The sequence below is a fragment of the Neopelma chrysocephalum genome, unplaced genomic scaffold (genome assembly GCF_003984885.1).
Source record: "Neopelma chrysocephalum unplaced genomic scaffold, ASM398488v2 Primary Assembly neopelma1_139, whole genome shotgun sequence".
In the NCBI taxonomy this organism is placed as follows: Eukaryota; Metazoa; Chordata; class Aves; order Passeriformes; family Pipridae; genus Neopelma; species Neopelma chrysocephalum.
The window spans coordinates 1063517-1089612 of record NW_020897801.1 but is presented as its reverse complement, the minus strand read 5'-3'; the positions used below and the strand labels follow the sequence as shown (position 1 = coordinate 1089612).

General features: G+C 42.4%; 1 protein-coding gene and 1 long non-coding RNA gene across 2 annotated transcripts in view; both read right to left on the bottom strand.

The window, feature by feature from the left end:
* The window catches only part of LOC113975550, a 31159-nt gene extending 28509 nt beyond the window's left edge, over positions 1–2650 (bottom strand). The window contains exon 1 of the long non-coding RNA XR_003536850.1: positions 1105–2650. This is a non-coding gene — a long non-coding RNA (uncharacterized LOC113975550). The remainder of the gene's footprint in view (positions 1–1104) is intronic.
* A 7335-nt stretch (positions 2651–9985) lies between these two features.
* DERA (deoxyribose-phosphate aldolase) overlaps positions 9986–26096 on the bottom strand; it is a 53432-nt gene continuing 37321 nt past the window's right edge. The window contains exons 7-9 of the mRNA XM_027699706.1: positions 16070–16182; positions 12437–12586; positions 9986–11040 (exon numbers count right to left, since the gene is read on the bottom strand). Of these exons, the coding sequence (XP_027555507.1) occupies positions 10984–11040; positions 12437–12586; positions 16070–16182 (320 nt within the window). The 3' untranslated portion in view covers positions 9986–10983. The remainder of the gene's footprint in view (positions 11041–12436; positions 12587–16069; positions 16183–26096) is intronic.

The following is a 26096-nucleotide window of genomic DNA, read 5'->3' as shown; positions in this document are numbered from 1 at the left end:
ACCCCACGACTGATGTCTTTTCTCATACTTAAGATGTCAGAATGGATTTGCAGTTTTCTCGCCCTTGGGCTGTGCAAAGCCAACCCTCACAACATGGGGGATGCTGCTAAATTGCCCATATGCCCCCCAACCCCCAGCACACTTCCGTGGTGCTCACACCCACAGGGTAGCCCAGGAAATCCAGAGGGAAGCAGAGTGGGTCTGTCACCTTAAGGATGTGAAAGATGTTCCTGTGACAATAAAAGCATCCCTAAGTGCACCTCCAATCATAAATCATTTTCAAAATTGCTCCTGGCTTTTTAATTTCTTTCATTTGGAGGATTTATAGTGCTCTGATGTGCCAGAATGTTTATTCCATGGGCTGCCCGTCATGTGGCGCCCCATTGGCAAAGTACCAGGCTCTGGTCCACATTAATCTAAACCTCTGCAATGATCATCTGCAGTTTCTAATAAATGACTGATAACTCCGAGTGTAACTCTCACAGTGATTAAAGTTAACATCAGCACAGAGTGCAGGCTGTTTCAGCCGCTTTTTGACGGCTATTTGCCATTCTCCCTTTTCAGTATTGCCATCACTGAAACAAAAAGCTTCTTGTTTGAAAATTATTTATGGACCGTTGCAGTGCTTTATAAGATTTTCATACACCACTCTGTGGGCTGGTATCCTTTCGGATTAGAGTGTACTCAGAATTTCAGACCATGGATGAGAGTGACTTGATTTCTTTTCATAGTTTGCAGCTCCAGAAATGTCCATGAATATGTATTCTGTCTTTTGACATTCCTTTGTGCTGGCTTTTGGGGAAGGCTGTGCAGAATCAGAGAAATTAAAGATGGAGTGGACCCACTAGACCATCCAGCTCATCTGCCTCCCCATGCAGGCTGGTGCTTTCTGAACGAAGTTGTCTTGTATTCGATTGGGTCCCAGCTGAGGGGCTTCTGCTGCCTCCCCGGTGGGCTGCCAAACAACCTCAGATAATGACTTACAGAAAGACTTGTTGGCACTCACCCTTAATTTCCCCCATGTTATTTTTGCCTGGTGCGCCCGACATAAACACAGTATTTTGCATTAAGCCATTCTCCTCCATTGCCAGCATTCACATTTACCTCCATCCACATGGCATCGCCTGTGTTCACATTAGTGACGTGCAAAGGCACTGGCCAAGAACCACAAAACACCTCAGGAAGTGCTGTGTGAAAACAGAACAACAAAAAAAAAAATCAATCCCTGCCTCAATGAGTTAATTGCTCAGATGAATTAAATTTACAACATGCATGACAGGTAACAAGAAATAAACACTGAAGTCGGGAGAGCAAAGCATTTCAAAGTTACAAAAAACTAAGCTGCCCATGCCACCATCTCTCAAACTTCGTAAATGCCACTTTCAGTGACAATTTTGTTCCCTGGTCCATCTGTCTGTCCCTCTTTTCTAGCCATTCCCAAAATTAAACTAATGGACAGGAGATCACATTTGTGAACCATTTGCTTTTGATCCCAGTATTCCTCCTCTCCTGATAAGGCATCATGTTTCTGGCAGGTCCACTCCCACTCTTCTTGCCTGGATCACCTCACTCTTGCTGTGCACCTGCCAGCTCTTGCATCTGGTCTTCTGAGCCATTTTCCCCCATGCCTTTCCTTCCACTTTCCCTGCTACCACTCCCTGTTTCCTTTATTTCTCTAACCCATTCCACTGTCTTTCTCTCCCCCCAGTCTAGCTTTTGCCTGCTGATGGAATTACACTCCAGCTCGCACCATGCACAATACTAACACCAGGAAAGGCAGGTGCCATAGATTGGGATCATTTTCCCCCTTGCCACAAATTCATTCTCTCATATGTGGGAATTTCACAGATCTCAATTGTCCCAGTTTCTAGGTTTGGGCTGAAAACTCCCAGCCCACTCCCTATTTTTATTCAGCTTTATTTTCTGACACTTTTTTTAGAAGAAAGTTCAGTCAATGACGACATCTACCTAGAAAATTTCAGTCCAAGCAATTTGCTCGCCAACGCCGCAATTGGAGCATAATGGAGAATAAAATGTTTATGACTCTTATAAGTGTTTCAGACTCTAACTTCTGCCTAGAACAAGTGTAATTTCTAAGGAAGGATTAAGGCTCTATTTGTGCTTTGCTCACGCACTTCACTACTCTTCTCTGGAAACATACCCTATTGACCAATTACACTGTGTTCAACCACACAAGCAGCAATTAACTTACTCATCTGCCTCACCTGTCACACGTGTATTTAAAACCCTGTCTTAGCATCTCAGCGTTTCTTAATCTCCTCAGCAAAAACCCAAAGCACCGATGTATTCTGAGGTGTGGTACGTTTTTTTTTTCTCTCTGTGTGTTGCACCAGTTTTACACCCCATTGAGTTTAAGAGAGCTGTACAGCAGGAAATTAGACCCAAAGTACATATAGAGCTTTAAATCCGATCCTAAAACACTGTAACACACTGCTCTGAGGCCCTCTAATGGAGACAATGGCAGCCACAATCCGCAAAATGAAATGGAATTAACACTTAACAAAGAAATTTCCACTGGAGGAGGCAGCTCGGGGAACACATACTCAATTAAGAGCAGATAGATAATTTTCTGTTGAAGTGACTTTTAGTTATTTATTTATTTGTTTATTCAGAGCAGAAGGTCATGAGGTTTTTAGTGAGAAGCAGGGGTGGGGAGTGAACGAAATTTGATTACTGGAAAGAGCACAGGTGAAACCTCCTGGAGACTTCTGCCTGCCCACCTTTGCTGAGGAGGTCATTTGTACTGGGGACGTCCCTGCTTCTCTGCTGTGCCTCTGAGGACAGTCTGTGGGCAGAGTTGATCCAGTGAGTGGCTATGAATACCTGGCCATCCTCTCTGAAAATGGAACACGTTGCTAATACTGTCTAATTTGACATGTAAGAAGCAGTGTACCCTCCTGTGTTGCTAACATACCCGTTTCACCCTGACTAGCTGTGGGGAATTGCTTTGGGCTACAGCTGCTCCTTCCTCTCTGGCAAATCCTAAGCCAGCATAATGCCAAGATGTTCTTGCTCACCAGCAGTTATTTTCAGGACTCTGCATTTGGTTCTTACCTGGCATTGTAAGGACAAGCTTAAGAAAAGTTTCAGGAATTGTGAAACAGCTTTTTCTTCGGTCTGCTGGGGATACCTTTTACTTCTGTCTCAGCTGCCTCCTCCTTATCTTAAGTGTCTAAAAGAAATAGGAGTTGTGGGAATTTGCTCAGGGTAATAGTAGGGAAAAGTAAAGATATTCTTCTCAATCACTGCAGAAATATACTCACTCCAGATCCCATCAAGTTGTTTGAATACATTGGACATCCACACTGTAACAGTAGCCAAAGATATCTGTCATTTCTGACTCTTCCTGTAAGCTGAGGCATTAGTCACAGAGCTGTGCCTTTTTTATTTAAACCTGCATTCCACATTCAGGAATAAAGAAGGAAACCATGTAAAGATTATTCTCATTTCATTACCTAACATGAACAAGCCAAACAACCCAAGAAATGTAATGGTTCCCAGGCCAGCCTTGGGACGTCTTCAAGGTCTTGGTACATCTTTAAAGCTTCTTGAGCTTTAAACCGGTGCAGGGCAGGTCATATTTCAGATCACGAGTTTTTAGGAGCCATCTTGAAGAACGTTTAGTAGAAGAGACCCGAGATGACACTATTTTACAGACTGGCACAGGTATTTTTGTGAGTACTTGCCATCTCCAAGGATGGGTGTGATCAGGCTGCCATGTGGGGAAAAATATGGGTTTGTGTAGATGTTCCCCGCTCTGCTGTCATCAAACACTAAAACAACCCATTTAAAAGGGCTGAAGGAACTAGAAGGAAGTCCCTGGTGCATAGATCTATAGTTAGAGGGGCATTACTGGATGATGTGATCCTACCAGATTGCCGGGTTTATTTTTTTTCAACATTAGAGGACTCGTCAACCCTGAAGGGACTAAGGGAAGGAGGATGCAGAGGATGAAACCACCTGAATGTGCAGTGCTGCAGGTTTAAAGCTCCAAGTCCCAGGGCTCAGCACACACAGCATCTATTTAACATCCTTACGGCTTCTGGGCTTCAGCCTGAGAATTGCTCCAGCTCCATGTGCCACGGAGCAACCCCTCTGCGCTCGCATTAGGCTTTTCTTAACATTCAGAGGGAAACAACAAAAGTTCTTTTCCTTTACAGCTCTTTCACTTTTCGCCTAATGAAGGTGGAATATAAAATGTTGAAGGAAAAAGCAGTTTTTCCCCTACAGTAGAATTTCCTTTTCAGTTATTTTTAATCTGACATCTGTTTTAACATGCACTCACAACGCTACATTTATTTTATTTTTTTTCCCCTCCCTTGTGTTTTATTATTTACCTCCTGTTCCAAAGAGATCACAAAAGATTACACTTCTGTGAAGCAATAACAGCAGTGGTGATGATCTCTCTTACTTCTCACAACTTCTCTTTTTACCCCTCTGTTTTTCCTTTATCTACATCTTCCCATCACCACCCTCCCAGAGGCCTCATTACAGCTGCTATCAGATGGGGTGAAGGATTTCATGGGTTTTTTTTGAATTGGACAGATACATACTAACTAGAACACAAAGCACTTCTTGTTCAGAGCCTGGATAGTCGTTCTTTGCTCTGTTTCAATTCGTGCCTTTAAATAAGTTAGAGCAAGAAATCACACTCTGGGTCAGCCGGTGCCTGTACTTTGAAGAAAGCCCCAGACTCTGCTGAAGGCAGCAGAAAGCAGCCAGTGCTGAGACGTGCCAGCCTTCAGCCAGACTTCTGACATGCTGCTGGCTGAATGTTTCATTTCCCTTGGAAATGAAGATAACATCCTTAATCATCTTACATGTAATTAAATTAAATCATGGAGCATATGCATTCTTCAGCTTCTCCTAAGAAGCTGGTTGCTCAGGTCTGAGCATTAGGGTAGGAAAAAAATAGAGTTCTCGATGGACCAGAAATCACTACAGAGAGTTTTAGCACCTTCCAGCCCCAGGGCAACCTCTCAGGCACTGAGAGCACAGGCTGGTTCATGCAGCTGCTAGGCTCATTGGTAAAGCTTTCCAGGCTCCTCCACCCTCTTGCTCTCCAGGTTGAGACAGGGGCAGGGACCCCTAACCCATGGGATTACCAAACCAGCCTGGTCACTGGCTCGACCCAGATGTAGGAAGGGAACTGGTTGGCTGGTTCACTTGTCTCACCTAGTAAATAGGTGAGAATTCATTTAAGCCTTTGAATAAAAACAGAGCACATGCTATTACTGAAATGAAAAAAATCAGCTTATGATGCACTCCCTCATTTTTCCAGGCACTTTAAGGTTTGGTTTTATAGGACACTGCGCTATATAGAGATGACACTGATCTCCACCAGCTGAGTATGCAAAGGGCCTGTTCAGCCACAAGAAGAGATGACTGAGAGGGAATGTGATTAACGTCCATCAGTATCTGAAGGGAGAGTGTCAAGAGGATGGAGCCAGGCTCTGCTCAGTGGTGCCAAACAATAGGACAAGAGAAAATGGGCAGAAACTGATGCACAAGATTCCTGATGCAAAGGAAGTTCCACCTGAACATGAGGAAGAACTTCTTTCCTGTGTAGGTGACCACATACTGGAACAGACTGCCCAGAGAGGTCGTGGAATCTCCCTCACTGGAGATATTCAAGGACCATCTAGATGCAATCCTGGGCCATGTGCTCTGGGATGACCCTGCCTGAGTAGGAAGGTTGGACCAGATGACCCACTGTGGTCCCTTCCAACCTTATCCATTCTGTGATTCTGGGATTATTCTACTCCCTCTATAAGGAAAGCAAGACTTGAAGAAAACAAGTGTAGTTAATTCCAGTATGGTTTCCTCAGTTTGTTAACGTTCTTTAAAAAGCCCTTTGTTTTCATCTCAGCTAAAGAAGCAATTTTAGATTTATGCTTTTACAATTCAGTGTTTTCAAACACTCCCTGTGATCTGAAGAGATCTGAAACTTTTATGTCTCAAGAAAGCTTTGCTTTCAGACCTTATTTTCTGCAATTTCCAAGAATTAGCAATCCACAAGATGTCCCCAGCGCTTAAAACAGAGACACACAAAGTCACTAGACTCATTAGGAATGGTTAGAGCACCTTGTTGGTACGTCTTCATTGCATCAATGTTAAATTTCATTACAGGATATTAAACTTTTTCTTGGTAAGCAGTTACTGTAGGTCCTTATGGAGTGGGAAGGATCTGTCAAGTGCTTAAAAGAGAGGAAAGGTCTCTACAACAGAGCTGGTCGGGATCTGATCATTTGCTCACTCTTGTTTTTAAGGAGTGGAAGGATTGCAAGCTTTCTTGATGCCCCTTTCTAAGTCTTAGAAGAGCCTGGTTCCATCCTCTTGAAATCTTCCCTTCAGATACTTAAGTACATTGAGGAGATCTCCTCTCAGTCATCTCTTCTTGAGGCTGGACAGGCCCTTTGCAAAGATGGAGACCAAAGCTGAAAGCTTTGATCGTTCTTAAAGGTGGAAATCATCATCATCTCTACACATTACAGTGTCTTAATTTAGCACAATTCTGGTTTTCTGGGATTTGTAATAAAAGCAGTCTAACGGTAATTTTACCGATGGTGTCTTTGCAAATTAAGAATACTCTTCTCTTTGGTTTCCCTGTTAAATAAGGACTGACCAGAGGAACATTTTTCTTTCTTTCCTGGGCAGGTTACATCTAATTAAAAGCAGTTCTCTCCTTCTACTCCCTACCCCACATGATACATATCATCCAGCTATCAGCACTGGTAATTTCAGCAAAGCTCACCAAGATTTGGATAAAATTTGCTGTTGTTGTTTGTGGGGTTTTTCAACCCCAGAGAGGCAGGAAGCCAAAGTTCCAACTGAGCAAAATAAAATTAAAAGTAGATCAGGTTTTTTTGTCTCAGTGGCATGTGCTATGGTATATAATGTATGTTCCCTGCTTCACAAAGGAAATGAAAAAATGAACTTATATGACTGATGAAATAAAGATATCAAAGTATTACTTGTCCCAGCTGCTATGTGCACTTCACATATAATTACTATTTAATATCTTTGTTTCCTACAAACCAGGAAAAAAGCTTACCCTCACTCCCAATTCCCTCTCCTTGTAAATAAGCTGATGCAGAATATTCTAGATTTGCAGTTTCTACTTGACTTTCTTCTTGAATTTATTCTCTTCTTTTCAAAGTAATGTGGTCTACAAAATGAAGCTATTTAAAATCCTAAATGAATAAGTGTTATAAAAATAATAAATTAGTATACAAGACTGACTTGCACAAAACATATGTTATACTCTGAAATATATTTAGACGTGAGTGCATAATTGCCTGTTCCTTTTCTAATGGCCTGAAGCACAGTGCTAAATCTGAACTTTTCCCAAAGTCTGTGCAGCAACCGAGTGCCGCCCCCTCCCCAGCTCCCAGCTGAACTCAGGTCCTCTGCTTTTCACGTGCTGCTTACAGGACTGACAACCAGCTGCAGCAGCCTCGATAAACCTCAGCTGACCACGGGAACTAAACAGCAGCAAACAGTCATCAGGAAACACCTGGGAAAGAGGGAAGAGAGGGGCAGTGGAAGTGCCAGGCAGGTGAAGGGCAGCAAGCCCGGGAGACCCCAGGGTGAGGGCTTCCAGCTCCCTGTGGGTGGGGATGCAGGTCCTGCCACGCCCTTTGGGATGGGGGATTGCCCCCCAGGGACGCTGCGTTATGGGACCCATCCCTTCTCCAGGATGGGAGAGACCTTTGGGGCACGGGACCCCTCCAAAGACTGGGACCTGTGTGGGGCCTGAACATCCACCCATGGTCCCTGTGCCAGGGGACATGTGTGTCCCCTGCCCCAGCAGGGTCTGCACCCTGCTGACCCCGGGGAGGGGACAGGGACAGGGGGATGGTGCTGAGTGCCACCTTCACCCCAAACTGCCCCCTCACTGGTCCACCTGGAGCAGGAGGTTCAGGGTTAGGGGTGTCCCTGGATGCAGGAGACCAGGGCTGGAGTTTGGGGACCTGGGACTGAGGACAAGAAACTGGGGACTTGGAGGACCAGGGACTGGGGACAAGGGGACAGGGATTGAGGAACTGGAATTGGGGACCAAGAACTGGACCCTGGGGATGCCGGCCTCTGACCTGAGCTCAGAACATGTTAGTCCCTGCATCCCCCTGTGTTTGGCTCTCTCACAGGCTCAGTACTGGCATAAGCCCAGTGATGCTTGTGGCTCTGCCCAGCCTTCTTCCAAGCACAGCAGGGGCCCAGGAGCCCCACTCCAGCTCAGCTGGTCTCCAGCCCTGCCTGTGCAATGGACCTCAGACCTGTGCTGTTGGTAAGTCTCATGGATGGGCCCCTGGACATGCCTTGTTGTCTGTCTCCAGCCCAGTTCCCTGCTGCTCCTGATGGGATCCTCGGCCCAGGTTCAACCCCTCACATCACTTAGGGCTGTCAACAGACCAATACTTGGCTGGTACCAGCAGCTTCTGTAGGAAGAGGAGCAAGAGACAAGGCTCTGGGTCATGTTGGGGGAACAGACACAGGCTGAATATAACTCACTTGTGTCACCAAGGAGTTAACAAAGACAATCAGTTGCTCTGAAACACTGAGCCTTCTGCTTATTCTTTGAAAAAAAACACCCCAAAACCAGAATCATCTTTATTTGGATGTGTTTACAGACTCTGTTACTTTTTTTCTTTTTTTCCAAAAAAGTGTTATAGGTTTCAACAGAAAAAAATGTATAAAATTACTCTCCAAGCCAGCTTCTCCCAAAACACTGGTTGGCCTGGAATTGCACAGTATTTAACATCAGTGTGTTTATAATGTTCATGGAAAAGGGAAGCAGCTCTCTTTGCCTTCTCAGGAAGCCGAACCTCTCCCTCCGCAAACGGAGCCTGTTACCTTTGAAGTGAAGTAACCACCAACAGCCTGTGTGTACATCAGAACAAACGGGGGCCGATTCCACAGAATTCCTCCTGGGCAAGTTCACTAATTGACATAGTTTCTGTGGAAACAATAAGGCTGTTCTCAGAGGTGAGACTCACTTTACATAGTGAGGTGGCAAAGCTGGACCTCCGTTAATCTTAGGGAACTACACAGAGTCCTTCACCTGGAAACTAAAGCATCTCCGAAAACAGTTTGCATCTTCTATCTTCACCCTAAACGTCCAAAAGTCAACCAATAACAAAAAAGGATACTTTGCAAGTGGCATGACTTTCTAATATGAGACTATGGAAACACACACCAACATTTATACAGCTAGAGCTAAACAGCAGCAAAATCCAGTGTGTGGCTGCTGGGAGGGCACGGCAGAGGGTCAGCCTGGCAAGCACCCGGTGGGACCTGACCTCAAATAACAGGCTCTGTATTTCTTAAAGCTGAGCAGCAGAATCTTCCTCTCAATATGCAAACAGGCACTGGATTTTTCCTTGAAGAGACTGGCAATGAACTCAGAACGAAAACCCATGGCAAAAAGGGCCACTTTTCAGGAAAATAAACATGAAAATAGTGTTACAGCTCAGCCTCATTTTCTGTGAGGAGACCTAAAGCAGAAGAAGACAGAGAGCCTTGGATGAACTACTTCCTGAGAAATTAAGGCCCATTTTTAGTACTGAGCATTGCAATATAGGATTTTGTTTTCTCTATATGTTGTTTCTCTGATTTTTTTCCCTAATCAGCTTTCCTATCTGTCCAAGGTGGTTTGTAGCACACTAGTGATTCAGGTGGCATAACCAGATAAATAACCGAGTTATTTCTTTATAATAAATCTCTTTGTAATAAATGTACCTTGTAGCTTGATTTACAGCAAAATCCTCCTACTCTTACTTCCATGATGAGACCTACTTAAGTCAGTGAGACTAGTCATGACGATAAGATAATTAAGTTTTTAGTACAACTCTGGTTAGTGAGCAGAATGCAGTTCTGATATAATGAATCCACCAGCTTCAGTCTGATATTCAAAAGGTGTTGATGATTTCAGTATTATTCTTAATGTGCTCTGAGAAAAGTATGGTTTTTTTTACATTAAAGCATTAAACCCCATATAGGACACAATTCAATTCACCTTTTAAATTAAAGAATTGCTTTTAGAATGGCAAAGTTGAAGTTTAGCCAGCAGTGACACCTGCAAACTGACAGTCAAACCCCCCTACATTAAAATGGAAAGATTTGCATGAATGTGTTTTAAAATGACAGGAGACAGGAATGGGAGCTTCTAAGCAAGTTAGACTAAAATTTTAAGAGTGAAATGGCTAAAAATAGGCCCCTGAATGCATAGTTAGGCACCTATATAGAGACTGCTTGATTTTCAGTTGTTCTGATCACCCAGAGCTCCCATTAACTTCAGGAGCAACTGTGGATACTCAGCTGCTCTAGAAATTAAGCCACTTTTATTCAAGGGTCTAAATATGGATGTCTGTGCCCAAGTTTGAGGGGAAAAATACAAAAAATAAAAAAGAGGTGGGGTTTTTTGATACAGAAGACATTTTATAAAAGACAGTATTAGCCAAGTTTCATTCTTCTTTCCAGTTATAATGCTTGAAACTGAATCAACATAACAATTAATAGTGCAACACATTTGTGCCAGAAGATTTTGTCTGAGGTGAATGGAAATCTATTTCAAGATCAGTAGCTCTTAATTAGCAATCTGAAACATTCCATAGATACTTCATATTCTGTGACTGCAAAGTGTTACCAGGCCACCTAAATCTCTTTCATAGTATTTCAGTGTTGCCATTAATAAGCTTTTCAGCCTGGTCTGAGGAACTTTGGAAGATTAACTTTGCAAATCTGTAAGTATTAACTATTTAACTATTTCAGAAATACCATTTTTTTCTGCTTTTGGATCAAGTACAACCACCAGACTTGAGCATATTTTTAAATACTATAAAATATGAAGAAGGGAGAATTAGGTCTTTCATTCCATCATATGCACTTGGTTGTCAGAAGAGTTCTGAATGCTGTTTGCTTAAAGACCTCTTTTGTAAAAGTAATCCTGAGCTGATTTCATGTCTAAGCCATTGCCAGTTCATGCTGAAGTGGATAAGAGCCAGTCACATGATAGAAAATCTGCAAGAAAAAAAAGAAAATTTATGATGGAATTATATATGACTATAAAACTGAAAGTGTCAAGGAAGTAACAAATTAAAGGCATGCCAGATGAAGATGATAGATGTTTGTTTGTGTGTGTGTATAAAATATGATGTAATATACCTTTATATATTTGTTTGTAGAATATGAACTATAGCAGCTCTTGCTGCTGTATTTGGAAAAAAAAGGTAAAAAGGAAAGACTCTTATTGCTTTTCAAAAAGAGACAGGCAGAAGCCAATGCTTTTATTTGTCATCTGATTTTGATGATTTCAGTGTTTGTTTTATTGAATATAATGATTGGGACATTTTATCTTCCATGTTTTTTGATGGCATAGTATAGCAGAGCTTTGGTCACAACTGGGGCATTTATGCAAACCCTGGCATATTAAAGAAATCAGAAGAAATCGTGTGACACAATCACTGGCTGTGTCCTAAGACTCAGCAGCAATGGCAGTGGCAACAAGAAGGCTCATGCTGCTTTGTATAACCAGGAGCATAATTTTAGGTCAAGAGTGAGGCAGAGGAAGTCTGGCAATGAAGCAAGCCAATATTATCCTCATTGCAGGAGTGAGTTTTCAACAGTCATGAATATAAACTGACATCTCTCAGATGTTCTATATTTCTAAAGACATGTCAGTATTTCAGTTGTTAGAAAGATGGGGAAAGGGAACAGACTGGTACTTTTCTCCTCCCTCAAAACTCATGTTTTCCCGGCATCAACAGAAAAAGGACTCTCAAACTTTGAATTGGTTAAAGCTGGTATCACCTTATCTCCTGGGTTCAGTGAACACGGGAGTGAAGTTCAGAAGCCTTAACGTTTTGGTAGTTCCTCCAACACTACACTGTTCCCAACTATGCTGAATCCTTCGGGGTTGATACCCTGTGCTAGTGATGTAGGTCAAGGGTAGATAGGTCAGAACCCCTCTTCCCATTGGAAACTTCTTCCTCAGGAAATAATCAACACGTAAAAGCTTCTCTATCAGCAGCGTTTGGATGAGATGCAACTTTCTCCACAGCATGGAAATATATGGTGAACAGTTGTGGTACAGTGTATTTTGAGGTATTTTGAGGGTCAGTTGAACTGGCAACAGCTGGGAGTGCAGGGGAGTGCACTGCCATGCATTTGCAAAAGACTCCATACATGTACAAACTGAGACTCTTTGCTCACTCCATTGCAAACAGACAATGGTCAGCTGCTGGAATATCAGAGTCCCAGGTGTCTGTGATGACAGGCCACATTTAAAGAAATGCTGGGCTGGAAGTACACATCACTAACAATGAATCAGATGCATGTTCTACTTCTGCAAAATCAGTAAGCCAGCATATCTAGAAAGATGACTATCTCCAGAAGTTGAAAGCTGTCAACAACTAACCTGTTGCTCAATGTCTCCCAGTAAGCTACTGGCACCCAGGCGAAAGAGCTCTGGTGTCAGCCATTCCACTCCCAGCTCCTCCTTCACCAGCATAAGCCAAGTGATAGCTTCTTTTGCTGTTCGAATGCCCCCGGCGGGTTTAAATCCAACCTTTATACAGAAGAAAAAAAAGTTCAATACACAATTGCATTTTCATTCGTCAGCAACACCAGGAAGAGCAATAAATGTTTGTACACCTGCAGTCTCACAGTGTCTGTGGTGTATGTAACAGCTCTACCCAGTAAGGACCTGACTGCAAAGAGGATAAGCTCTAGCACTGAGAGCTATCAAGCCTCAGCCATCACTGTGAAAGATAACATTTCCGTTCAGAGGGAGTAATACCATTGAACCCCGTGCACTTTCTCAGGAGCTGGGCTTGAGGTCTAATGGGACTATTTTGCTTACTGCACATATCAGGCCAAGGGATTTAGCCCAGACCTGGGACATCTGCACAATCACCTACGCCCATGTCACAATCTAATTCCAAATATATAACAACAAATACACATGCAATAACACTAGAGATGCTGAATTAAAGCATGTGAGGCAGCAGACTCGTGGACAGCGTGAAAGATGGCTGTACTTCATAAAAACCCTGTGCGCCAGAGTTACATGTGATTTGGCTGTACATTCAAACCTATTAGAGGTTTAATTTTCACTAAAATTTTCCAAATGGGAATTAAATTAGGTTTGTTTTTATCAAAAATCAAAAGCTTTGTGCTTCACAGGAACTGCAAAACTTCCCTCCCATGCTGGATATGCTGTCAGTCACTTGTGAGATATTCGTCATATTTGGTCAGGTGAACTGCCATGTACTAGAGGCACACACGCCAAGTAAAGCCTATCTTTGGGGTAAAGCACATCTTGAATCCCATGATGGACCTGCTGTGCAAAGCCAGCACTGAGGTGACTTGGCATATACCCCTAATGCCAGTCTTTCATGTGCCATTTAAACACATCTCATTCCGAGACACAGCTTGTGATACACAGCTATCAAAAATTTTGACACCTGCATTAGTTAAAATGTTGGCCTTTAGCAGCTAACTAAACTCTTGGAAAACAAGGAGAATTAGGAAAAAATGTTTCTGCATTAAAAAAAAGTAAATTAGAACAATATGAGGAACACGGCAATTCTTCATATGTTTCCCTCTGCCATAAACCTCTGCCTTCTGCAAGAATTATTGGTTTGCTTTTTTCATATAAGCTTCTGAAACCTCACTGCATTGAGGATTTCTTTGTACCTTACGGTTAAAATAGTAGAATCCAAAAGTATCTGTTTTTAAATGTCTTTGGTAATCTTTATATAGTGATTTCAGGACCAACAAACACAGAATAAATCCTTCTCTCTCACCCTAGAGCATTGTGATAATGGCATATTTCGAATAAGACTAAAAGAACAACAGCAGGAAAAGCCTGATAAATCCAAACCACAAAGACTGTGGTTTTGTGGATGGACAAATAGATGCGAGGGTATGCATCCATCTGTTAACATTAGATTTCCAAAAAGAATTTAAACCACAGCAACCGGAAAAGCATCTTCTAGATAATAAATTAAAATAGTTGGAATGTGGTTTCCCTCACAAATTCTAATGAAATTCGAATTTTAGATTTCTTCCTAGAAATGTTACAGCTCTTTGAGGTAATCTGTGGCAAAACCAAGTAAAACTAAGTTGAGAATTGAAAACATCATTCAGAATTCCTTCCCCTTTTAGCAAAGTCTAAAAGCTCTTTTCTCTGCAAAAAAAAAAAGCTGACAAAGACAAGCCTGTCCTCTTCTCCATTTACCAGCTTTCCAAACAGAATATCTGACTACCATAAAAACGCAAAAAGGAAAGGGGCTTGGAATTTAATTCAAGAGCAGTACAAAGTCCAGCTACTACTTTCCTGCTGTTTCACAGCATTTCATTATTTTGCTTAATAAGTTCATCTCCTCAAGAATTTTCTCTTCACCTTACATTATTAAAAGTAATAAGTTTTTCTGGATTGGGAGTTTTCCCAACAGAAAAACCAATTTATGTATGTCCTTCAATAATGACAGGAAAAGATTATTTCCCATTATATTGCACACTTTTCATATCACCACCACAGCTTATCAGTCAATAAATGTTACTCTGCAACTTGCTCCTTTCCTTGAAGAAGTTTAATTTCTGTATTAACCTGTTTTTCCCAGGCAACGCCTTGCTAGAAAGCATCCCTACAGCAGCAAAATTAGTTTGTTAAAGAAACCATTTAGAAATCTCTTGTCACTGATAATATTGTCTTCAGTTAATAAAAGTACACAAAGTCAGTTTACATCTAATTCACTGACACACACATGCACACAGACATAAGCACTTATTCTTAATAACACATTTTACGCCATGAATGCATCCTTTTAAAGCAAAAGGTGAATTCAACATTTATATCCAATTATAGGTACAAAGCTGTGCTAATGCAGCAGAGCCCAACTTCTGGCACACAGCTCGTGCAAGCAGCACTGGTGCCGAGGTGAGTCACCCGGCCCCAGGGATCTGCCTCCCGTTGGTGCAGTGAAAATGCTCCCACAAAAACAAGACTGTCAGAGCTGCTCAGGTTGTTGTGTGGCAGAGAGAGATTCAGGCTGGGGAAGGGAGGAGTGAGGACAGCCCAGGGATCCATGCTGGCCTCACCTAGATGACTACAGAGAGCAGGTGGACACACATCTAACCTGCTGTCATGTGTTCCTCAAGCTCCAACAGGCCCTGAAGACATCTCAGACCCTATCCTACTGCTCACCCCGTGTCCTGACATTGTACCTTGCAAGGCCACCTGCAGAAAGGATAGAAGGATAAACTGGAGAGGAAGGAAGGGTGGCCCAGGAACAGGGAGAGGCTCTTAGCCAGAAACATGGTTCCCTTCCCTGAATCCGAAGGTGTGGACAAAGCCCACTGCTGAACTCCAGCACCAGATCTAACTGGCAGCCCCCACTTATCTGTGGATAAAAGAGATGAGAGGTGTCTTAAGCTCTCCTGTTAACTTCCTCCTTTCTCAATGTGTCAACAGTTCATCACTATCTCTGCCATGTGCTCCTCACTGCTTCTTCCCTCTAGTGACAGCACTCAACAGTGACCTAGCAGATAAACCTTCTGTACCAGGACTTGATGTTCTTCCAGTCCCTGTCCCTCCTTCCTTCCCTCCATCCCAGACAACAAGATACAACTGGATCTCCCTTGGAAAGCCTCTCTGGCAAGGGAGGAAAGAGCAAAATTTATCCCTTGGGTTGCCAGTCAGAAAATACAGTTGTGCACACTGGACAGACTCTCGATGGCTCGAAATTTGTATAGCTCTGCTGAGGTTTATGGGAGTTGGCCAATCACTACTAGCTTGAGATTTGCCCTGTTAGTGGAGGTGACCATTTAAATACCTCAAATGGTGAAACAAAATTCAAATTCAAATGCAGCAGGTGATGCATTAAGATTGCATGATCCTTTAGTAACAGTTTTTCGGGGGAGAAAATCCAAAAGCACATTTAAAAAAAAAAAAGTATACAAATATTAGCAAATAAATCCTATTATGTTGTTACTTCCTCCTGAGTGAGCCTGTTTGGTTAATTTTTATAAAGATTGTGAGAATTACCTTGTTGCCAGTTTGCCAGTAGTATTCTTTAATGGCTCTCATCATGACTGTTCCAACCGGAAGGGTTGCATTTTCCACCTCCTTTCCTGTAGACGTCTTTATAAAATCAGAACCTGAAAGGAAGTAAAAAGCTTTAGAGCAGCTTCAGAACAAGAGTCACCCTGCACATAGAGAGCTCACACCCTCCAAAGATATCATCCTGCTTCACAGCCATTATGTAGCATTCCTTCACATGTACGTCCCTGTGGTGTGGCTGCTAACCTTGCTCTGGTCGAGGCAGAGGAGGAGGATTACACCCACATGGTTTTAGAGTAAGTCAGACATCCCAGAGGGTAAATGAACATCCCAGCTCCTAATTATTTGCTCGAGCTATCAAACCAGCAATCTCTTCAGGACAATCCAATATAATACATGTTCCTGTACAGATACTCAGTATATGTCTACCTATACATTAATAGGAATGTGTCTGACTAATCACGACAAGGGAAATTATTTCCTCAGAAAAAAATTTTCATATAAATCAACATTTTAGTATTTCCACAAGGATCTTTCTGAATAGGTATTATTTTCATCAGTTTTTTTAATTACATTGCATCTACTTAGCCATGGCCTGATACAATGCAGCAACAAGGTCAAAACATGTATTATTTGAAGAACAAAAGTTAGCCTTAGCTTACTTTTTTCTGGTTTCCCACTTGTGAACAATATTCTCCACTGCCTGTCTTAATACTTGAGTAACATTCTTGTGTATTCTTGCTGTTCTGCTTTGGTTTAAAATGAATCCTGCAGCACAGTAAAACAAAAAGCTAAGAAACTACCAAAAAAAATGTGCTTTGCAGTGTGTGATTGTGCATTGACACAATACAGTGATAAAACTTCTTTCATTTCATTAGGACACACTTCATCCCTAGGAACCTACTTCTTAGAAAAGGTGTACTGTGGGATCATTAATTATCAAAAGTAATTGGGAGAAGAAGAGGGATAATTCAAACATCGTGTAGTGCATCATCCACTTAAGTCAATTGGAACTGCATCTGCTTCCACTTCAAATTTGGCTTAGGGTCCATTTTGTCTCTTATGTGAGTGATGATGCCTCTACAACATCCCCTAGAGCAAGGAAGGGAAGTTTCACTACTGGCTCAAATGGAAGAGTTGCCTAGGCTACATCCTGCCGGTGTGCTGCAGCACACTCCAGAGAGCTGTCTTCCTCAGGACACAGCTGACTGGCACACAGCTGGGTCCCAGCCTGATGGGAAGTTAAGACAAAGCCAGGCATGTTTCAGTGTCCTGTGATTTAAACATAATAGAATGGCATCACCAACTTTGGGTTTTGTTAAGACCATGGTTTTCTCTACAGGCTTCCTGACAAGGCACCAACTCAGCCCACTGGTGATTAAGTCACACCCTCCTGTGACAATTTCCATTCTAAAGAAAAACAGTTATTTGTGAAAAACATTCTAACTTCAGAGAACATGCAGTGTGCAAAAGAGGTAATTACTAGATGATTGAGCTTTGCAAAGAACGAAGCACACAGGAGAGACAACTGAGTTACACATTTCAGAGCTACTCCCTTCCAGAGAGACACTACGGACATCTGATAGTCACATTAAAACAAAGAACAGTGGAAGTGAAACTTCAACATTGCCAAATTATATTTTTAATTTCCCTTTTGAAATGTAGCACTTAAAGTCCTTCAGTGCAGTACTTTTCTTTTTTTTCCACTATAAGGTAAGTCAAAGCTTTTATAAGTCTTATAATTACAAGTCTCTATGGTACAGTTTCATTAAAAACTTTCATTAAACAACAGCTGCCCTTGTATATGGTCTTCTAATCAATTTGGTCAAACAGAATGACTTCTAATCAGCTGTTGATAAAAATAGAAGATGAAATTTTAATTCTAATAGATTAACCACAAACTCAAGATAGTCTTCAAAATCCATCTAGCTCTATTCTCCAGTGGATTTAACGACTATTCAGCAACTCATTACTAAATAGAACAAGATGAACATTTTCCAGTTCATTAAAGAAATGTACTATGTATTTTTGCATTGTCCTCATGATTCGTTACAGGGAGTCTTAATTACAAGATAATGGATAATGGTTATTAAATGCAGACTCCAGTAATGAAGCTCTATTCATTTGCGAGCCTCAGAGACTGCAAAGAGGGGAAAATAAAATTACTAGCTTCAAAAGATTAACGGATCAAATTATTATTCAATTTTGAAAATCTCATTCAGACTTCATAGAAACAAGAAGAGATTAAAAACTAGTATTAGTACAAAAGTAGTGCATTTATATATTTATTTTTAAATAATATCTTAAGGCTATTACCAGAATAATCAGTTCTAGATGTGATTATTAGACAAACATACAGCCAATTTAGTAGCATCCTCTAACAATGAAAACAATACATTTTTATTTCCTGAACAAATTCTTTTTATGACACAAGAGCTTGCTAGCAGGACTGCATGCAGCCTCTTGCAGAAGAAAGAAGATGCACACTAGCAGAGAGAGCCACAATGAAAGGTGTTATTAACGCTTGGATTTCAGGAATGAAAAGCAGGATTTAAAAATCAAGTGCTACCAAAAAAGGCACCTCATTAAGTACACTTTATGCCAACCTTGTAATAATAAGGGAGTTCCACCAAGTCTATTTCTTATTCAAGTTTTCAAAAACAAGTCCAAGGAATAAAGTTCAGCAAGAGTTTCATCTGGAAATTTAGGTGATGATTTAGAAACCTGAGTTCTATCACCCATCTTCTCATCTTCCTCTGAATGTATACACCCAAAAAATCAAGGGCTAAGGCTAAAATACATGCTGGATGGCTTTCCCCTTCCTTAGAGTAAGGTTACATGATTCAACGAAGCACTAAATCAAAGATTAAACAAACTGAGTTATTTGGGGGACATTTCTAGGCCCGGTGAGCCCAGAAAAAAACCACACTTTCTACTCTTTTTCCATGTATAACCACAACAGTACATTGCCTTTCAAGGCATCGAGTCACGTAAGACCCATTGAATCAGCAAAGAGTGGTGACATCGAAGCCTTTTTGAAACACAGAAACATCACAGGCCTGTTTCAAGTGGGCTTGCTGCCAACCCAGTGACCCACCAGCGTTACAGCACCACAGCCTGGCAAACACCAACTGCAGCAGCTTGCTTTCACCACATGTAAATCTGAAGGAACCTTAGGAAATGGGAACAGTGCTGCGGTCTCTGTCTGAGAGACTCACTCTGGCCAAGAGCAACTGAGCTCTCGGCACTGCTGGGAGCCAGACCAGTCATGGGTCTCGTGTAATCAGGTGGAGTGCTTTCAGTGACCCACAGAAACATTCAGGTTGGAAAAAACCCTGAAGTTCATCCAGTCTAACTGTTAACACTGCCAAGTCCATCAATAAACCATGTTCCTAAGTGCCATATCTACACCTCTTTTAAATAGCTCTGGGGACGGTGACTCAACCACTTCCCTGGACAGCCTGTTCCACTGCTGGACAACCCTTTTGGCTGCCAACCAGTTTTAACCCAGCTGTCAACTTGGTTGGTTTAAGACATTAAACCTCCTCTTCCTTTGCACTCTCACCCCCCATACAGTGACCCTCAGCCACTGCACTCTACCAAAGACCCCTCAAAATAATCAAGCTGAATGTGCAGACACCAAAAAGAAAGTCACGGTCTTCACACCACACTGCCTGAATCCATATTGAGAGATCAGGACGAAGTCCATTATATGATTTCTACTCTAGATACACAGCCTCATTTATGGTAGCACCTGAACAAAGGTGTAGAGCTGAGGTATATAGAAGCTGAGTGACTTGCCTGAGGTCTCTCAGCAAGCATTTGACAGGGCACAGATTGAATGCCCCGGTCTCCCAAAGGTCAGAAGAGCTTCCCTAACTGGCCTGCCCTATTGCTCTCCTCTACATCATCTCAAAACACTACAAAGCTTTCCAGTCCACAGAACACTGAAGCAGAGCATGAGAAGTGGAGAATCTTATTTAGATGACATCCAGGAAACACACTCTGATTCCATAATTAAGCAATAAGGAATAATAAGCAGTATACCAATTGTGGAGTAATCACAACCTTTTGGTTGTGAAGTGTTCCAAATGCCCTTGGGGAATGATTATCTCCCGATAACTACAGAATTTTTGTTGTTGCCTAAGTCTTAATAAAGAACAAAGATGTGTCTGGCAGTTTTAAACAATAGTTTAGACAGAGATGCTTGCAGAGGGACAATTATGCCATGCTACTTTGTAAGTATTTGCAATGAGCACAAATGTATCTCGGTTGCTGCAACTCAGATATAACAATATACAGTGACACAGGGCAAACACACACCCTTCCAAGGTTCCTAGGACTGATGGCAAAAAGAGGCACACTGCTGAGAGGACCTGAAAAATCACCCTCTGTTTCTGCTGACAAGGTAGCAGTGATAAAATAGTACAGTATCAAATGTGCATAAAGTCCCATTAGCAAGTATCATTTCTATTTTATGAGTACCTAAACTAAGGGTCTTCAGATTCATACACAATTAGCCTGGCTAGGGGCGACCAGGTTATTAACCCTCTGAAAATAAGAGGCAGGGCAAGATATAAAAGGCTAATGTAGTAGCTAATTCTTGTCAGTTGAGTCATCGTAATTGTCCACTTAACACGTCCTTATCCTACTCCAGTGGCAAGATAAAATGCATTCCCTGCTTGCTTAACTTTGCCATTGAGGAGAAGAGAATACAAAGCTGTTACAACTCACTTTGGAAGTAGCTCACTGTAGTGGTTTGAACCAGGTTTTCCCCCTGAAACTAAGGAAGTGGTAACCCCCAGGGGGTGGTGACCCTTGGGGTTTGACCCAATCAGCACTCCTGCAAAATATAAACATATCTCTAGACCGGAAAAGAAGAAGTGGTACTTGTTGTTAGAAGAAGGGTAGCCATGTTGTTGTGAGCCACGAGGGAGCCGGGGCAGAAGCCCCTGGGGGGTTTGCCCCCCCCCCCAGTCCCTTGGCTGGGGTTACAGGGACTCGGAACAGTGTTAAACTGGGCTGAGTGCCTGTAACTAAGAGCTGGGGGAGTTTCTCCCTGGTAAGCAGCAGTAAGAGACACTAAGAGCGGCGGCAGAGCAGCAGTGGATGGAGGAGAGCAGTGGCAAAGAGCCAACAGATAAGGACCACAGGAGCAGCATAAGCCGGCATGCAGCTAAGGCAGACACAGAGTTGTCAGAAGAAAAGGAAAGCAGCAGCAGAAAAGAGAACCAAGCCACTGCAGAGAGAGGGTTTGGGTAAGAACTGAATAACCAAAACTTCCCAAACTCCCTGGAGACTCCTCTGAGAGAGAGGAGGAAGATAGACTCTTATTTGAAAGAGTCTTGGAGTGCAGTATGCACTGCAGAGAGGAGCTAAGAAGCTCCGGCCTCCTGAGAGCTAAAGCCAGGACGGCCAAAGGAATGTGTGGAGGAGGTGACCTTGGGCCCCCCCTTGCTGCAGCTTCAGAGAAGCTAGCAGCCATCTTGAGGCAGAGCACAGAAGCTCTGACAAGGGGCTTGATTTCCCCTGAAGATACCAGACCGTCACGAAGTGCTGCACTTCGTTGATATGACCGTGGTGGAGCAACCTTTGTCTGGGGTAACGCAGCCCACGGAAAGACCCTTCATTTGGAGACGAGGGGCCAAGAGGGGCTTGGAGGCCTCCCTCGTGTGTGCTGGCAGAGAGCCAGCAACAGCTTCTGCCGCATGGAAGAGAAGAAGAGAACTGCTACTCTAGAGAGACCTGCTGCTCAGAGACTGGAAGGGGTCTTTTCTTCTTCTTCTCTCCTGGACTTTTATTTGGAGGGAGAAGAGATTTGGCCCATTGTAAATATTATTGTCATGGTAGAGATAGAGTTAAGATTGTATGTAATGTATTATACTATTTATTTATGTGTACAGTCACTGTAATATATATTCCTTCCCCACATATTGAGTCTGGTGTTTTTGTCTGGAAAACCCATCTCACACTGGGTTGAGACGTGGGAGGGGGGCTAGGAATCAAGAATTGGATTTTGGGCTCTGAAACCATGACACTCACCAAGCAGCTTTAGCTCCATCACGTGAGGTTATGGTGCCAGACCACTTGGTTAGGTGCCTATGCATGTTTTCACATGCCTGTATCTCAGCTACCATTTTGAAAAATGCTAGTTTACAACTTGGTCTGTTGTGAACTGTCCATTTTTTTGCAATTCTTTTCAAAAAAGTGCCTGAATAGAGGGGAAAAAATAATAATCCCATCATAGGGCTCCACATTTAACATCTGTTTACAAATAAGACAACCTTTAGACCCATCGCATCATCTCAGCTTGGTTTTCAAGACTCAGCATGGATGCTTCCTTTCTTCTACACCACCTCTGGTAACAGGGGTTCTGCAGGCCAAACGATGCCCTTAGGAACACTTATGCATGCACACAAAGGGACAAATTATTAAGTCCATACTTATGCAAAATTCCCTGTAGATGATGTCTGAAAGAATTCAGCATTGCTGAATTATGCATAGCTTGCTAATGCACTCTTATAGTGTCTACCACAGGTCTCCACAGAATACTGTTACTTAATTAGTATTGGTTTCTTGTGTGTTCATTTAAAATGTGTTTCTTTAGATGGTTCAACAGGAAGAGCCATACCACCTTCTGTTGCTCAGCTACACAGCTTAGGCACCTGCTATTTTTAGAGCATTCCTTCCAATCCAATCCCTATGTGGTATGGAGAAAGAGAAGACAAATAATTGACATGTGCTCCAGGTCCAAAGACCACAGCTGGAATTCCTGTCAATGGTGGCACTTGGCTTTGGGCCACACTAAAGCACAGAAGGAAACATGCTCCCAAGTCACCTTCCCATATTGCCATGCAGAAGCAGTGCTGGGGGATGCCAGGGTGCAGGAACAGTTCAGGCTGCTGGAACAGCCATTCCTCTTCCTCTCCAAAGAGAAAGCAGCAGTATATCTGCCCAAGAGTGACTAGTGGGACAAGAAGGAAGTTTAAGGAATTCCTGTATTGTTATCTGCTTGCTAAGTTTCACATTTCTTTACCACAATCTCATTTTTCTTCTTTAAAATGATGCACCATGTTACTATGCTCAAGAACTTTACAGTGTATGACCTATATTAACCTCACTTCTTTTTGCAGATGGTATTACTGGAACTGGTTAGGCATTTTGCCTAATGACACGTGACGAGCCAAAGGCAGAAAGAAGAACCAAACCAATGCATCCCAACACCTAATCCTAACCTTACTATCATCACTGAGAAAAAACACACCGTTCTCTCAGCTTATCCCCTTGTAATGCTCTTTTCCTTTACAGACTATGCTGTGGGCTACTTTCTGCCATGCTCCTCCTGATTCTGAGCAAGACACAAAAGACAAGAGGTATCAGTACAAATCTCATCTCTAAGACAGGCTCATCTTGAGAGCGCAGCACAGAGCACCCGGGGCAGAAGGCACTGCTGGTGACACAGCTCTGGCCCCAGATTCCCAAAACCATGACCTCCTCCAGTACACAGTGATGAGAAAACAAGCAGGCAACCACAGATATTTTATCCAGTGGAGAGGGGAATGAACAGGGTCAAGGGAGTAGCAGAAGTGGTACATGGAGATAGAAGCCTATTGGTTGCCATGAGCTTTAAGATGTGGCTGTTCCACCAACCACCAAAATACCTGAAGAGTAAGGGGGGAGCAGAAGAACCACAAACAGGTGAAAAAAAGCATGGAGAGTGTGCTAGTGGTAAGAGTAGCTGCAGCACCTGCCTAAACACTAGTGGAAGTGCTCTGAAGTGTGTATGGAGGCACAGAGCAGCAGACCTGCTCCCTCTCATTGCCACCATCACCATCATCCCCACAATTACACAGCAACTACCTGTAAAAAAGGCATCTTTCAAAACCTTGTCCTCATTCTGCTGCAAAGATAGTGATGGCTGAATTCTGTAGATTGTCCTCACATCCAGAAGTCATCATTTACATTAAAAAAGCTACAGGTTATAAAATAACACATTGTCTCTGTGCAAGGATATGGATATGGTCAGGGGCTAAGAGGGGGGAAGGTGACTTTCCATGCTTTGGCAGAGTGTCAGTGTCCCACATACAGCAGCTGAAGCCATGCTGGGTGTTTGAGAAGGAACCATGACATTCATTCTCATTGCTTTACCAGTAACACACAGGTTGCTGCAAAAGGAGGTTGTTGCTTTATGAAGCAACATAAGGGTTGGCCTCTCAGACTAGATGCAGGCACTCAGGTTCTCAGCACTGGGCCGTGTCTGCCTGCTGGGCTGGGTAAGAAAGCAAAATGCTGTGGCAGAAACCGGACTTGATTTTAAAATCCCACCTTTTAAGTTTCCTTTACAAACACTGAAATGCATTGCATCACTTACTTGTTACACTTAAAACTAATCTAAACAATGATAAACTATCTCAAACCGTGATATAATTAAAACAGCACTGGTCTAGGTCAGGCTTTTTCCCTCTTGGCATTCTCAGTTGTGGATCAATACGTCTCAGCCTCTCAAAATGTTGCCCACTACATGACATATTACAGACTGAGTCTAAAACGCTGATATATCTACCAGTAATAGCATTGCAATTTGGAAGAAAATAATAAATATGCATGAAAGCTTAGAATCACAGCACTACATGGCATATTGCATCCCATGTTTTAGCAACCACATTTAGCTTTGTGCTTTTTAACGCTGATAACAGCTTTGAAACAAATATGTTAACATTAAAATGCTGGTATGCTTATGCATTGTCTATTAGCTTGTAACAAAATTACTCAAATTGAAAAAATAGCTGTTTAAAATCAATTTGGAAATATTCCACACTGAATAGAGCAAGTAGAAAATCAGTCTACTTTATCAAGAAGGTGCTATGAATTTTAAAGATTTAAAAAAACCCCACCATACATAATACAGCCAAAATCATGACACTTCAATGTCATTTTGAGTGTTTTTCAACACCTCATGTTAAAAGCAGTTTAAGATTCTGTTCTTACTCTAACACAGAGAAAGGCAGGATTGATTTTTAAGATTTAAAAGTCATGTCTTAATGCCACAGTCAGAATCTGTCCAGCATCGAGCCTCTTTGTAATGCAGAGGACAAACAGCCAGCATCAGCCTCTCTTCCACACTGTTCCCTACAATAAAAGGCAGCTGGCACAGGTGGAGGCTTTAGCACTAGGGGGATTTCCAGTATCAAAGGCATTTCCTTGAGCACTTGGAACTGTCAATGTTTTGACTTTTGGCTTTGCCCGAAAACCAAAAAATATAAGATGCCAGATCTCACCAGACTCATCTATGCTGTGTTTGTTTCCACCTGGCTTTTACAAATCAGGTGGAACAGACTACTTGAGGGCTTGCATAGAGGGATGAATATTCCACTTCCAGTAATCATGGAAAATGTTAGGCATTTTTAGCTCATTTTTTATGATATTCTGAAGTCCCGAATATAATCAAGCTGCAAACACGTAGATTCTACCACGGACTTCCTGGGTGCAGGTGTACTCCTGATGGAACAAAAATCTAAAGGGATACGATAAGGGATAAGACCTTGGAAGGTCTCACCTACACACCAACAGCACAAGTACAATCGCAAGCTATGGTTGTTTTTAAAAAGCACTAGTCTTACTCACCGCTCCTGCTTCCCAGTTTTTGCCCCTCAAGAGTTTCTCCTTCTTCTTTGTCCACCTTGCTAATTTGACATCTGGCAAAAGCCCACGTGCGTAGGCTGCAATGTGGGAGAGAACTTCCAGGTACAGGCAGGTGTTTTCACCACTGTCAGTAGGGTTGTTTTATAATGCTTCTAAGCTCTTTGGGTAGCCTGAATACCAAAAAACTTGCCAGTTCCCTTCAACAAAAAAACAACCAAACCCCCTGACTGTGCAGCCACACTCCAAGCAGAAGGCACCTCTCTGCTGGGGGTCAGGAAAAGACACACTTCTGGGGTTTTTTTAAGAAATCTTTTTTTTTCCTCTCACTGCATTATTACCAATGCTTACATAGCAAAACTAACAATTTTAT